Below are 16,218 nucleotides of genomic sequence, written 5' to 3'. Positions count from 1 at the left end.
TCTCCTGTGCGCTAAACAGTCCCTTTTACCTTTTTTTTGGTATAAATGTCTTCTTAAGGGTTTGTGCACTGCCGTCCACTTCTATTCTACCCCCGTACCTGTATTCAAGGAATGCTTTTTCCTTTCTTGTAATTATACATGTTAAAAAGAATAGTCTTTTTTGTACATGAAAAGATGCCCTGTTGCAATATGTCGCCAAACATTTAAGTGTCCTATTAAGTATGTAATAAAACAGAGATGCATGAGGATCTTCTTGCTATGGCACTAAGAAAATATTACAGCCCTGACATGAAAAGAATCAGAGCTGTAAACCAGAGAGTTAGGTAGTTTAAACAGCAAAGCTCATTCTGGTCTTGATTGTTTTCACTGGAGTTGCCAAAAACGGTAAATTATGATGATGGAAATTTTTGTGGTTCCAAGTTGTGTCTGTTAGGATGGCTAACATTGTCAAATCATTTTGCCCATGGTACAGAATTTTTTTTTTTTACTTTCATTGTTTTTAACCACATGTAAGTTAAAGTGTATTTTATAGGCATCTTACCAAGAAATAATCTAGCTAATAAATGACAATTTGAAACTGTGAAAAAAATGAAATTTGAAACTTTGAATCTGAGAAGGTAAAACTCATCCAGGCAGTTTGTCTCTTCCCTCTTCAACTACTTAGTGTCTAGCATGATCTAACTAAAATCACAGCAGGAAACAGTAATAAATTAAGGCAAGTTACTCCTTAACTGCTTAATCAGCAATCAGAAGTGAGTAGTCAAAATGCAGCCAATGTTATCATGCTGAAATTTGAATCTTTAAGATAAGGCTTTAGAATAAGAAGTGACTTGTGTTTGCATAAGTCTGTAAAATGTACAATGTGACAGCACCACACAGAGGCATGAGGTTTTACTCCTTTTTTTTTTTTTTTAAGGGGATTTGATGAACTACAGAAATTTAACCGTGCACATGAATGATACTTTCCCACAATTCATTTTCACTTCAAAGGCTTTTTGCCTTTGCAAAGGGCTGTCCACTTTTATCCTTCCTAGGTCGTGTTGTTTTCTTAAAGTCATTAGGCACTGGAGGCACTCTAGGAGTGCATGCTTGGCCATTCTTTCGCAGGGAAGCTTTCACACACTTGAGTCCATATTTACTGCCTCTTGTTAAATCATTCTGCTAGCTATTTTTTATAATTTCTATTAGTGTTTTCTTTCTCCTTACAGGTAGAGAACCACACATGCAGGCATTGGCAGATGGTATACTCCAGAGGCACATTAACAGTTATAGGTGCTAGCTTCCAGGACATTTTAAAATGGAATCCTTCTGTGCCTCAATGGTAATAGCACAGGGATGTGCACAAGAGCTGGAGAAGCTTCAGAGCCCAATAAAACAATTTTTTTCCCCAGAAAACCAGGTAGCAGGCAGTAGTGCTATGCTGATGACCCCTTAGATAATTTCTAAGAGGTCACTGACAGCGGTGAGAATCTGAGTTACGTTTGTCCCTCTTTTTCATCACTGGCAAGATTGATAGTGCCTTAACGCCTCCTTTCAGCTCAGAAAGAATGTCCTGCTTCCCCTTTACTCTCTCCTTCTTCTCCTTCCTTTGCAAGAATTTAATCTCTGACCTGCAGGCTTTGAACTGCTCAGTGCCTGAGCAGGAGTCACTGGCAGTCATGTTTGCTTCCTAATGGACAGGAGCAGCCCGCCACATGGCTTGGCAGCAGTGTACTTCATTATCACGATGGCATTCAGATACACAAGTTACTTCCCAGCTCCCAGTTGGGGATATGTGAAACTTTTGTATAGAAATCCCAAATCAGAGGAAGCTTGTAAGTTTCTCACCTTCATGTTCATACTCCAGAGATACCGTTTTCTAGTCCAGAAGGAAAGGCTGCCAGTTACTCCACTCCTTCAGTGTCATCTGTCCTTATTGACCAAATAGAAGCAAAGCTTCATTTTAGCTTCCATTTTGTTGTAGCTGCCTTCTCATGCTTCAGTTTACTTTAAAAAGTCAGAATGTGAAAAGTGAGTGGCTTTCTGCCCAGCTAAGCTATGCTTCTTTATTATTGCTTCCAAAGCAATGCCCTTGGATCCTTTCAGTTTGTTTCTTTCCTATTCTTGATCTGTGCCATCAGCTGCAATGCTAATGTACCACAGCTGTTATCAGTCCTGTCAGTCAAAATGAACACAGAATATTAAATTTTCCAAAGTATATCAATAATGTATCTTACCACACAGGCCACAGTGTGAAAAACTGAGGTGCTCTGCGAAAATATCTTAAAGTGATAGAAAATCATGGGAAAACAGGACCCACAGAGGCCATTTTTCATCCTGCCACAGGACAGACTCAGTTGCATCACTGCTGGGTTTGCACTGAAAGACCTCTAGCAACACGAATTTGATGGCATCCTCAGGCAATCTTGGTACCCTAGGTGGAAAGAAAGTTCGCTGTTAGAGATTTTTTTGCTAACTGCTGATATGTCTGTAATGAACAATGTAAGTTCATTCCTATTCACCATGGACAAGAACAGATCTTTCCCTTCCTCCTTGCAAAAAGCTTTTTCTGTACTTGAAGGCAGTTGTCATGCCTCCTTACAGGCTGCTCTCTGTAGGCTGAACAAGTTCAGTGCTTTCAGCCTTTCTCCATGGTTAAGGTTTCCTTACAATTATGATGATTCCCAGTTGCTGTTGCCAGGACTTTCTCCAATTAGACCATACCCTTCTGGAGGTCTGGTTTGGGGGAACACATAGCATATTCCAGGGGAGGCTCTCCAAGTGGATCTGAAGGACTGCCAGAGGTCATTGCTGACTATGCCTCTGTTGCTATAACCCAAAGTGACAAACAGAATGACAATAGAACAACATTTATTGAACAATTCTCAGCTTGTGAACTGGAATGGAGACAAAGACTGTTCTTGTTGAATGAGAGAAAAAAGTTAAGTTTTATGAGAAAAAGAAAAACAAAACTAGGAAGCAGCAGCCATAACTGTTGTTTGAGGGTTGTTTTATTAGTCTGATGCTGCTATCCTAATTCATTCCTTCTTCCGTAGAACATTTTTTTTCTGAAGGATGAAACCTAGTGCTATAGTCAGAATTCAGTTTTTCTGAAATGCACATCTCACAGCCACCAGATAGGAAAGGCTGCAAAGAAACAAGAGCTGACATGCTGAATCAGAGCAAAACTCTCGGCCTATAGCCTGCAAGATCAGTGGTTTTTTTCAAAAAATAAAATAATCAGATTTCCTAAAGTGACTCAAAAGGTACAAAGTGCAGACCTTGGAAGCTCAAGCAGCATATTAACAACCTAATCAAGCATCCAAGTTAACTTGTAGATGATTCTAAATACAGCTTTTGGAAAGTCTGCCCTCCTAGCATCACACCTCCCGTTTCTTCTGTGGGATGTGCAAAAATTATCCTACTTCTGGAAACCTAAATTTGGTTTAAAAAGGTTTTATAAATTCTTTGGAAATTGAGATCTTGAGTTATAGTTTCTGTTTAGAACAGAAGCTGTAGAACATCTATAAAGAATTCTTCTAAGGGATTATTAGTATCTTAACTGTAATTCAACCTTTGGCCCACTAGGATCTTGTCATTGTTTCTATGGACCTGATGATAAACATCCTTCTAGGATTTCCTACAAATTTGTGCACTGTCTAAAATAAATATTTGGTTTTTTTCATTGAAAGATACAAAATTCTGAGCTGTTGCTGCCAAATGAATGAAATCTTGATACTTCAATTTTCTGTTAAAAATCATGATGTTACTTAGCAGACTCTTTATACACTGGCGGGTAATTTGTGGAGCGTACAACTTTCTCCCATCTCTGTGAAGCTGTAGTGGAGAAACCCATGACAAGGCAGTAGTTTTTGCTACTGAAGAATGCAGATGAGCTTAGCAAAGCTATGACCCATGTGACCTCATTCCAAGATGAATAATCCTCTCCTTTCCTATTGTGGTATTTCTGGTTATGTTAGAAAACCCAGTTCTCTCTGAGTTTTCTTACCAACATGTTCAGTCTTTTTTTTTTTTTTTTTTTTCTAAACCAACCTAAGCCTGGCATTTTTAACCCTAATTATTCCTTGTTTGGTACAGTCTTCTGAACTCGGCATTTATGGCTTTTTTTCATAAATGAGTTTTAAAACCATTTCACATTAATTTCTTATTTTGAACCATAATTTTTGTGAGTGATAAGTTATCTTTACCTTTACCGTACAGGGGTAACACATACATAACTTCCTCCCCACCATGAGACCTTGTGATGGCCATGTTTTTTACTGTAGCAATAAGCTATCGTTTTCTATCAGGACAAGGTTTCACTTATCTCACAGCAAGCACTGCAAGAATGAACTTAACTCAAGCCACTGCAATACGTTATAGTTAAACTACCCAATCAAGCAGTTTAAAATCGGATATAAAGTGATGGCCAGATGGCAACAATCGCCCCACTGAATAATACTGCACTTTCCTGCTTTCCACACCTGTATCTGTTCTGGTGACAGAGTACTGGAGTGGGCATACCATTGCTTTCCTCTAATAAGGAAAGCTTCGTATTTCTAATTAACTAAAGATCTAATGTGTTGTGTTTACTTCTAGGGATGTATGCACAACATGTAAAGTAACGGGAATGTGTCATCTCAGTTCCCAAGCACAGGCTTCTTCAGGCAGTTACCACCTTATCCAACTGGTAGATTATAGCACGTGTGGAAAGATGTGATTGAATTTTCACTCATGTATTCTTTGAGGTCTTCTAAGTCATTCAAAAATACTTCAGTAATTTGTAAGGATAATTATTGGTATCCTTTAGGAAGAATTGTTTGCTACATTCACAAAGAGTGTGTAACCATACATTTGTTTGTATAAATGCATTCATAGATATGTATCTATGTGCATATACGTGTAACATATATGTTACATGTAAGGTAGTATATTCAAGGTGGCTTCCAAAGCCCTGCTTTGGAAAAAGGATCCTAAGAACAGAAGAAAAATTAAGAAAGCTCATTCTCCACTTCACCTAAATCTGGGGTACATAAATTCAACCAGTACCCATATTTTGGGCCATAAAATTGCAATAGTCCCTAAGATTAGGTGCCCAACTTCATGTGCTCTTTCATGATTCAGACCTAAAGTGGAGGAACACCTGAAATCTACTGGACAACCCAAACAAGACTCAATTTTCATGCTTGAGAAAACCTTACACACATAGACAGGACCAATTTCAGCACCAAACACAGCAACCACAGACACAGCAATGGACTCAGCCAGCACTCTTTTTAGTGCCCACAGTTTGACACAGTATCCTGCTGGTAAGGTATCCTGCTGGCAGAGTAGGCTGGAGATCTGTGTTCTGCGTCCTTCCTGCCCTCACAACAGACCTAGGTGTTCTTGCATGTTCTTGCCCAAATAAGCAATATATGTCTTGCACAAATTGCTTAAGTTCAATGGGGAGTGAGGGATGAAAAAGAATCAGTCCCTATCCTTACAATTTCCCATTGGCACAGTAAAGGCAATTTCCACTGTGAACTGTATGACGTGTTGCCCTTTAGAAGTGTCTCCACTGACTGTAAGCAGAACTGATGTGTTTAATTCTGTGTCATGCTGTTAGGCCATACAGTTGGGTTGTGATGTCTAAATGAGACACCAAAATTAAGGCATGCAAATCTGGCCCTTTGGGCACTAGTTTAGAAGCAGAGCCATGCTCCTTGAAAACTTCTTATCTGAGTTTGCTTGTTGCCTCAGGTTTTGTGAGCTATGGTGTGATTTTAGAGGAAAAAATCGCTTCTGTGTACATCTTGTGGACTTTATTCAGGAGGATTAGTATGCAAATACACACTTAGGAGCATATAAATAACCTAATATATTATAGCTTCACTAAACTAACTAAAAGCATGGAATATCATGATTTAGTACAGTTAAGATTAAGATCAAATGAACAAATCAACAGCTTCAAATACTCAGCTTTCCACATCATTGTGTCAGGTAATCAAACTGAATTATGAGAGTGGCATTAGAAGGAGTTAGTTTCTGGCAGTCTTGCTGTGAAAGGTTTTAAGGAGACATGTCCGGTTTAGTCTAAAACCCAAACTTATGCTCTTGCTCTTATTTAACTCATAAGGTGATATATTTCTGTAGCCTACCTGTGCCTTCCTCCTAAGCATCCATTCTTGGGTTAGTTCTTTGCAGAACAAATCACGTGGTGAGTCACCCCTGTGGCTTTCCCTGAGGAACAACAGCTTCCCTACCCAGCATCTCCACTGGCTGTGTTTCTGTGACTGCTCTTGTCCCCTCAGACCTTCCTGCCACAGTAACACAGAGCCTGTCTTATCATTCCTAGGGAGACACTGCTTAAACCCGCTGTAGGAGCAGCTTTGGGATAGAAACACTTTTTAATACAAGAAAATCCATCTCTTAATCATTGGGTATTAGCTTTAGGGAACTTTTTATTTTAGACTCATGTACAAACATAGCTTTCTATGTACACAAAGGCATGTATATGCTTTTATTCATGAAAGCATCAGCAAAAAACCAAAAACAACTAAATGCATCTCTTCAAAAGCAAAGATTAAAAAAAAAGGAAGTGTGCTTCTGCTTCACGCCTCAGTAATTTTAACTAATGCAGCTGTTGTTTTTTATATAACATTGGAACAGTTTTGATTATTTCAAGCATTGTAGACTATTAGCAACCAGACATCTATATGGAAAAACAGATTAGATGTAGATAGAAAGTTCCACCCCCAAACATCCTTTGTGTTCACAGAATTAATGAAATTAGCTGCATAGGTCATAAGCATGTCCAAAAAAAAAGAATATTTGAAGGCCTCTGTGAGGAAAACATATCCTTAAATTTCTACCTAAGATAATGGACAAATGACCCATACTTAGTAAAATTTATCCTATGCTTCTGGTATAAATTGCTTAAGGCATTGTGTTCATTCAGGAAACCTTTGCATTCCAATAACTCCAGTGATTCTTTAAATATTTCTGGCTGTGTAGCAAAACATACGGGGAGCTTCTATAGCTTTAAAATGAATTCTGATGATTTTGACCTCAAATGCAAGTTCTTTCTTAATTCATTGGGAAAAAAGAGTTCTTGTAAAAATGAAATACCTAACACATTCTTGATCTTGGAGCTTAAGACCATGTTAATTACTGAATTGCTAATGGGATAGTAGCAAAACACAGAAAGAACATGATCTCATCACATGCTAACAAATTATAGTAATGCAACATTTAAGCTAATAACATGCTTTATGTAATGTATAGCATTGTATCTGCGTTTTATGAATACCAAATAACTCTGTGCATATCCATAAGCATATATTTTTCAGCAGCAATGAATGAAAATGTGCTGTTTTAACTTACATACAATGTACACAGAACATTGTTTTAATTTCATTCGAGTAGAGCTCAGTCAGAAATATATCTACCCATGTATGTTTTTTGACTCAAGTCTTTTCAACCTGAAGTGGTTTGGTTCTTTGACACCCTGTGTAATATTGTGGGTGGTTTTGTTGTTTGCTTGACTTTTCAAGAAAACTGGAGGAAACCAATGCTTCATTTGCCAATCCATTGTACGAAGGCCTTAGTTCATCTGGGAAAGTAAAGGTAAGTAGCAATAGCTGCTTGTATACACCCAGAAAAATGTGAGACTGTAGTCCTCAAATAAGTCTTCCATTAAAACAGTTTATTCCATCACTGAATGCTATTTAATAAAAGCATTTTTATTAAATAATTGCTGCAGCACTCAGACCAGTTCCAGTACATTTTCAAAACATACACAGTTTTGAAATCAGCTGGTTTGAGAACATCTTGATGTTTATAACTAATACTGACTGTAGGCTACTGAATCTGAGAAAAAAGAGGTTTGGATGAAATATTTAGCCAGACATACAGAAGAAAAAGCTCACTGGGACTTGTCTCCTTTGGGTTCTGGAAAGAAAAAAAATACAAAGCAAATACCCAACAACAAAAAACCACCACCAACAACAAAAACACATGTATGATTCAGCACCTAAGTTGCCTTTGCACACTCGCTTAACTTTAACAAAATAGTTTATAATACTTCCCAATACCTTAAATGTGCATTATTACTCCCATTGCTGTAAAGTTCACCTTGACACTAAACAAACACTTGGTCACCATTTGTTGATCATAACTAAGAGACTGGTAGAGTAACAAATAAATTTGTGAATAAAATACATATCTAAAAGTTAACATATTGCAGCAAGGGACTTCAAAGCAAGATTTAATTACCAAATAACAGTGGTAACTAAAAACTATGTTTTACATTTAACAAGAGAGATATAATTGACTTAAAATGCAGCTGTCTCTGCTATGTGATTTATCACTGAAAATAATACAGAAAGAGCATCTTGGAGTTAAAAGAAGGGAAAAAAAAATTAAAACTGCATTACTACCCTCATTTTGATACTACCCTTATTAGCACTGAAAGAACTAGGCTTGTTTGGAAATAGAAAATAAAACTTCCTTGTCCTTTCCACAGTCAGTAATATAAGATTCCACTGCAGCTTTGAATAGGATTAACTATGACATGCCATTTACTTTCTATAAAAGGTTCCTTACACCTGATTTTAGAGACATTAGATCAAATTAATTCACTTACAGGTTGGGGTTTGTGAGAGCTCCAAGTTGGAAACATTCCCATCACAATCATGTCCAATTTATCAGGACATTTTTGGTTTAGTTGAAATAGATTCCTGACAGGCTTTATTTAATAGCAAGTTGAAAAACAGAAGCACAGTGTCAGGAGAGGCATTTTCATAGAAGGCAGCCCCAGGCACTGTGATTGAAGTCCAGGGCTGTACCAGAATTTTTTCTCTTTTGTTCAAGATTGGGAAAATACGTGTTTCCACTAATTCTGCCTTTAAAAGGGAAACCAAGAGTTATGAGTTTTCTCTGAGTCTGATGAGCCTTAAATCTGAATGGTGCATCACCAACCAGAAGATATGGTGAAACACAAGCAACAGCTCTTGCCTCCAGCTGAATAATCACAAGCACTTGTGGGCATCTTTCTCAACATGCAGGCTTATCATTGACACACACTCAACTGTAATATTGCCTCGTAGTTTTGAATCCATAGAATTTGTTACTCTGTCACATGGAAGGATATTTTCAGAATATTATTTGCAGCTCACTAAAAATATTCTGAAGCATTTTTTTCCTTTTTATAGTCTCCTGGGTATGCCACCTCACCCGCTGTTCAAATCAGTGTTTCTCCATGGCATGAGGTATGTAATAACACATTTTTCTTCTGAAGTAAGATATGTGATTAAATAAAATTAATTTGCAGAGGAAAGGGAAAAAAGTCACTTAAAGTCAGTGGCATATGGCAACTCATACTGTTAGCACCTCTGGAAATCTAAGAAAGGTGGCGAGTGTTGGACTGGCTGACAAAGACCTCATAATAGCGATTTCATTAATGTTGGTTACTGTAGCTACTTGTTACAGCATACAGTAATTCAACACTTTACAGTAAGGCAGATTCTGAAGAAAATGTTTAGAACTACAGAAGTCCTTACCTGAAGAGTTCATATTACTTCTTTCTTCATTTAAGAAAATTAGAACCAGTCATTTGAATTACAATACCATGTACCAAAATTAGTGACCCACTGCAATTGCATTATTGTAGAGAGACTCTCACAAAATAACACTACATGTGTATTAGAGCAAGAGCTCTGGAGACAAGTAAAAAAAGGTAGGAACAGATACAGAAGAAGATTAAATTACTTGATCAGGTGTATATGGCAAATATTGGTTCCAGTATAGCTATGCTAATTTTTATCAGCTGAAAATATGGTCTAAAAATTTTAGAGATTGTATAGTTTTCTTTGAACTTAACATCATACATTATTTCTGTAATGAATCTACAGCCATTCTTATGTCCATACTAACAAATTAATTGAATGACTTGGCTTTTAAATTTCATTCTATGTTTTTTCTTGTAGTATCCTTTTAATGAATATGTGAATGCTACTTCTTTTCCAAATCCTCTTTATGGTGAATCATCAGAAGACACGGAGAAATTATGCAGTTCCTTGAAAACAGACGTAAAATAGGATCAATATTGCTCATAACTCCTTGCCTGAAGATTTATTCTAGAATCTGAAAATATGTCATGGTACTGTAGTGTTTGCAATATGAATGAATAAACTCTTCACAGAGTAACTCTGTTGTTAAAATAACTATGTCCAGAAAATAACTTTATATTGAAAATGGAATCCATACATAAGTAAAACATATATAATCTTCTATAACTTCTGTTGATGCAGAAAGAGATTGGTAACTGTAACTATGAATTCATTTCACATTTTACAGTTCAAATCCCAGTATGTTAATAAAATGTTTAATCAAATTCAGTTTCTTGAAGTTTGAGAATCATAATTTTATGTCTGTTATTTCAGAAATGATGACTCAAATATTTCTGTAATTTTGTATTAGAAAGAGATTTTAAAGGGCTATTTTAGTGTTCCAAGGGGCAGAAGCAAAGGAAAAGTCTTTGTATAATTAGAAACATATCGAGCTAAATCAAAGTTGGTCGTGAATCATGGATTTGCGTACCAGCTCAGCATGTGATTCATCAATGTGACATACTGGTATGTACATTTATTTTTTAAAAATGTGTTTGTTATTAACCTTGATAGTCGTATCTGACCAAATTCCCTTCTGGTCAGCTCTACAGTGCTTACCACAGTGCTACTGATAAATGTAGTTTAGTGGTTGACAGTGGGTGGAAACTAGCATGTTCAGGAAACAGTATTTCTGCTGAATAGGTGGCCTCCCACGCAGCTGAAACTTATGTAGTCCCATGCCTACATGAGAAAGATATGGGGGGGGTGGGATTCTGGGTTGCCTCCTGATTTTCAGTGTCATCCTCTGTGATATCAGGCATAGCTTGTAATAGTATTTACACTTTAAATATCCTGTCAATATGCCATCTTCCATAACACCCGCTCAGATTGTATGGTGGTCATTTTTAGCTTGAAGGCTTAAGTGTTCCTGCTGTGCTTGCATTTTCCTCCCTTACTGTATTTCTACAGCCTGCTTAACTTAAAGCCCATTGGCAAGTTTCAAAGCTACTGAACTCCTACAAATTTCATAGAAACAATCTGGATAGTAGATAGTATCTCTGTTAACACCTTCATTCAAGGAGAGCTGAAATGCTTGACATTTATCAGACTTTCAAGGCTCTGAACAGAAAAGCACATTGAAGCCTGGATTCATTCCATCATGCATGGGACTGCTTATTTTGGGGTTTGGTTTGTGTTTTTTTTCTTTTTCTTAGTAGCATAACAGTAATCCATAGCTCTCTACCTGTGGCCACGGAACTGCTTTTTGACTTAGGTTTTCTTATCTGACTGGCGTGTTGTTTCACTGGTAGCAGAAGTAACAAGGCATGATTCCCGTAGATGTTTGTCCATCATTCTCTCCATTCCTTCCTGGAAATATGCCCATAAGTGCCTCTCTGCTGCATTGTTAAACCTCCTGTTTCTCTTTCCCCTCTCGTCAGTAATCCACTGTAGTACCCTCAGTCCTTCCCCAGGCTCAACAGCCCACCTAAAACCTTTGTCTCTTGAGCTCATTTACATGACGTGTCCTAACTACAAACCAAAACAGAAGCGTCAGCCACCGTCTGGACCAGAGCTACACACGTGCTGGTCAGCTGCTGTGCCTCTGGCTGGTTTGCCCATTGGCAGCACAGGTAACCATCTCGGACTGCAGCTTCTCCTCCTCTGTGCCTGGAGTTTGTACGGCTGTCCTCTGCCCCACCGCTACTGTAGCGAAGCCCTCAGAGCTTCGTGTCTGTCATACACACACCTGCCTTAAGGACAGGTTTAGTTGGAAGTTACCAGGTGTTACTTATGGAGGTTTTAAATAAGGAGCTGTGCCACGAGGATCATACATGCTGTTTTCTTTCTTTGCTTACTCTTTGTGTACTTGCTAGGTTGAGGCACAGAGGATATGCTTGATACAGCAAAGTGCCAAGTGCCTCCAGCTCCTGAACTCCAGTATTTTGATAAATCTGTGTGAGATGATTGATCTCCACATTATAAACAGGCATTGAACATTCCTACAAGTCAAGCCCATGTAGTCAAATTCTCATTTATTCTGCAATAGACTAGCATAACTTCCAGAATTTCATTAAACAGTAAAATGCTGGTTATGCTATAGTCCTTAAACCTCCAATCACCGTGTCACACTATGTATATCTGTAAAAAATTTCAATAATAAAAAGCATAAAATTAATAATGGTAGAGTTTTATCACATTCTCCCCAATGAAAAAAATATATTTATTTTATAATTAATGGTACTTGTATTTTAATGTGTTAAATAGAAGCATGTGATTATAAATATTAATTGTAAAAGAACTCAAAGGATATTGTATTTCTCAGCAGCAGCTATTTCCTGAGGGAACTCTTCTGGACTAACTCTGAAGCAAGGTAGGCCTTTCAACAAAAACATTTTCCATTTCTGCAATTGATAGATTTTTTTTAAAAAACTTAAAATTCAGACTTTTTATCTGCCTGCATTTCAATCATTTTTTACTATTCTTGTTTCACCAAATACAAAAGATTTACTCATATTCACTGTATGGTTATTTTCTCTTGCCTAACAGCTGACTGACAACAGCCACAGACTGAAATGTTTAATATATAAATTATACTTTGTATTTAATTTTCTGAAACTTTTCAGTACTTTGAACCAAAGCAGTAGAATTCACATTTTCAGTCATCCTTGTCACAGTTTCAATTTCAAAATCTAAAGATAATGACAGTAAAAAAAATGTTGTTAAATATTTCTAGATAGGTTTCTTACTTCTCCCAGTTAATAACAGACCTTGACAAAATACCCTCTGTAAGCTTATATTGTAATTGTCAGAAATTCTAAATAGTAAAAATTGTTTCCAAGTGGCTTGTTTTCTGGGGATAAATTAGAAGATAGATACTCTGTAAAGTTGATGAATACTGTACTTAGTCTAGTTTAGTGTTTGTACATTAATGATCCAAGGTAACAGCAGAAATAAATTGCAAGACAAAACTTTTAACGAAACCTAATACCACCTGCATTGTGGTCAATTTGCTTTTCTCAAGAGTTGTTTCAGCTCCCAAAATGTCACAATCATAAAGAATGCAAGCAAGCAAGTTTCTTGCTTTTGGATAATCTGCATTTCAAAGCAAGACATACTTATGGTACCTACCAACAACCGTGTTTCACACACAGATAGCCAGATCTTTATCTTATAAAGGGTCATTGTACTTGCAGCTTGTTCCAATACTTGCCTCAATATTTGCCACTGGCAACTATTCTGCAATTTTGGAAGAGGTGGGGAAGGGGAGAAGGATCTTATCTTCTGTTTAAAAAACTTTTAAGTACAACATGTGCTTGCATACCCTTCTCTTTGCCAATACTGAGGGGCTCAGGCCTTGCTCAGAGCTTCCCTCTGCACTCCTTAGTTGCACTGTTGCAGCTGCGCTGGTGCTTTGTACTACTGCCCCATTTCTGCATATATTCCTGCATCTGCTGGCTATTGCAATTGAGATCCCCATGGATGTAGTCTAGGTGCTTGCTGATGGTGACTTCCTCTCATCCTTGCCCTATTTCACCAGCCACAGACTGATCAGCATGAAGATGATGATAATTATCAACCATATGATCTAATTTGGAAGTTAATCTGGCTATGATCTGGAGGATGGGTTAGAGATGACATCCAGAAGTCCTTTCCCACCTAAATGTTCTAGTGGTTCTATGATTCCATGGTGTTGGTGGCATCCAGTCCCTCCTTGACAACATTATCCTCATTCAGTTCTCTCTCTAGCTTGTGCCATACAGGCATACGTTTGCTGTGATCATTCTGAAGCCAAGGGTATCCTCGGCTCCCCCTTAGTTTCTTTGTTACTTGCTCTGCTATGGCTGAGGCCTCAGGCACAGCTTTTGACTTTTTTCATGACCTGTTTCTGTATCTGACACAGCTGGAGATAAGGCTCTTTGACTGATCGGAGCTTTGCTCTGATCTGCTACACCTTAAGTGGACATGCTGCCATATATGAAAACCAGAGCCACCTAAAAAAATGCCCACTCTTAGCCATCAAGTTGGCAAGGATTCAATTAGTCTTGTCCTCAGGTAGATGCCTACCCTAGAGTGCAGTAAATGGAATTCTAGCAGCTCCTAATCCTTTCTGTTGACTGTAAAGATAATCTAGACATAATGTCTGCAATGGAGATGTCCAGAATTAATAACATTAATCTCATTCATACTGTCTTAATTAACTCCAAATTTCATTAATGTATGTATGGGATATGGAGATTCTCACAGGATAATCCTCCTTACAAGTATACATACAAATGCTTTCTTATTACACAGACATTTTCCAGACCTCTCTCTGTTTGTACAAATCAGACAAAAACAGCTTAATGTGTACATATAACATGCAGTAACGCATCTGTCAAAACCTGACATCGCCTATCTTTCATTTTCAACTTGTCTGGAGAAAGAGAGGGAGAAGTAGGTAGGGAGAATTCATATATGTTAAAAAAATCTGAAGTTGAGAAACACCTAAGTAGAAAAATCAGTTGAGAGCTGTATTGCTCCTTGTAGATTACAGCATGTGAGAAGTCAGGCACCTGTCAAGCAACAGGATTCTTCTCTGCCAAGTACTTAGAAACAGTCATTTATTTTCCAAGGTACTGGTCAGTTATTAAGACTTGTGAATAGGAAATTGCTCTCTACTGTGTGGGGATAAAGAAGCAAAAAATGCAGCAAAGGAAGGAAAGACAGTATAAGAACATGTGTAGTAACACCATTCCAAACTTTATATTGTAGCACCTTTTTATTTGAAAGCAGGTATGCAGCTGACCAGAAGGGTGGCTGTAATGTGCATGTTCCTGCAGCAGGCAACCACAGATCTTCAAAAATGCCAAGAAATTTAATACTTATATTTGGATTTTAAGTCACCATCTACAGCTATAATCGTTCTTAGGGACATGTTCACACTCAAAAAAATAGGGGTGGTTTTCTATAGGATATTTAATATCAGACAACTAAGATATGGTAAACTGTAGAGCGTATCAGTCTTGGTGGGTTTGCATTTTACTTTTATGAGGATACTCACGGTGAATCTTAAAGGTAGGGAGAAGAGAGTAAATCAAAACGTAACCTTAAACACACAAGGAATCTACAGCATATTTACTGTTCTACTAGAAAACCACATTTGTTTTCCTTCATATGACCAAAGAACAACATAGCATTCACCCTAGAAGAGGATCCAAGAACATAAAGCTTGATCTGAGTATTCAAGTGATGAGAATGGGATGTAGTAGCTAAACTGGAATAGCTTGTGATGTGACAATGAATTTCTTGCAGTCCTCTGGCTCTCCATGGATCACAAGCTAAAATGTCTCCCAACATTGGTTCCAGCTACTAGAAAGAATTTTCCATTTTGATAGTTCAATGACTTTTAAAATTTATATCTCTCCTTTTGACCATTACTTCATAAAAGGAGTTCATTTGTCCTTTTATTCATAATGTCAAATTATTATGATTTGGAGGAGAACTGGTCACAGTCAGGGAGATGTTTAGACAACAGAATGAAGCCATAAAAAGTTATTAGCTAAAGAAGGGTGGGCATTCCACTTTTCCAATAAAATATAAGTCTCTGAGGCAAGTCAGCAAAGCACGTACATCTGGGTTAAATGGGTTTAACAGGGAGAAATGAGCACAAATTATTTATGGGAATTCTTTACTCTTCTCTGTAATTATGTGGTCATTCCCTGAACAAAGACTTTGGTTGATCATAACAGGAGGAAAAAGTCAGTTCACACTCAGCACAATGATTAGCATACAGCTATGGAGAACAAAAGAAGAGTGGTAATCTAGTGCTTTAACATTTACTGCATATTTTGAGAGTTTTGGATGCTAAGCTTAAATAATTTAAATGTAATTATAAGCAATCCTTTTTCTTTTCTCAAAAGAAAGCTGTTTTCATTTTGTTCTTCATTTTCATCTTCAATTTTAAGTCTTATTCAGGTCACTCATTTATATTTTTTTTTGTAACCACTTAATTCAGGTCAAAACCCAGTATCATTTTGTGGCAAGTATTTTACAATACATGCGGTATGTGAATTTCTAAAGCTTTAGTCAACTTTTCTATGGTTTGGGTATCTAAGGCTTAGAATACAATTGACTGAGCACTAACATATAGTTTTGTTAGAAACATGCT

At 37.3% G+C, this 16,218-nt stretch overlaps 1 protein-coding gene across 1 annotated transcript in view; it reads left to right on the top strand.

Annotated features, from left to right (window-relative positions):
- MALRD1 (MAM and LDL receptor class A domain containing 1) overlaps positions 1–10,058 on the top strand; it is a 282,559-nt gene extending 272,501 nt beyond the window's left edge. Inside the window, exons 38-40 of the mRNA XM_027800878.2 lie at positions 7,515–7,587; positions 9,174–9,230; positions 9,948–10,058. Of these exons, the coding sequence (XP_027656679.2) occupies positions 7,515–7,587; positions 9,174–9,230; positions 9,948–10,058 (241 nt within the window). The remainder of the gene's footprint in view (positions 1–7,514; positions 7,588–9,173; positions 9,231–9,947) is intronic.
- Positions 10,059–16,218: the final 6,160 nt, after the last annotated feature.

Source organism: Falco cherrug, chromosome 4, assembly GCF_023634085.1.
Source record: "Falco cherrug isolate bFalChe1 chromosome 4, bFalChe1.pri, whole genome shotgun sequence".
NCBI lineage: Eukaryota > Metazoa > Chordata > Aves > Falconiformes > Falconidae > Falco > Falco cherrug.
The sequence above is the reverse complement of the archived record's forward strand: the minus strand, read 5'-3'. Positions and strand labels throughout refer to the sequence as shown.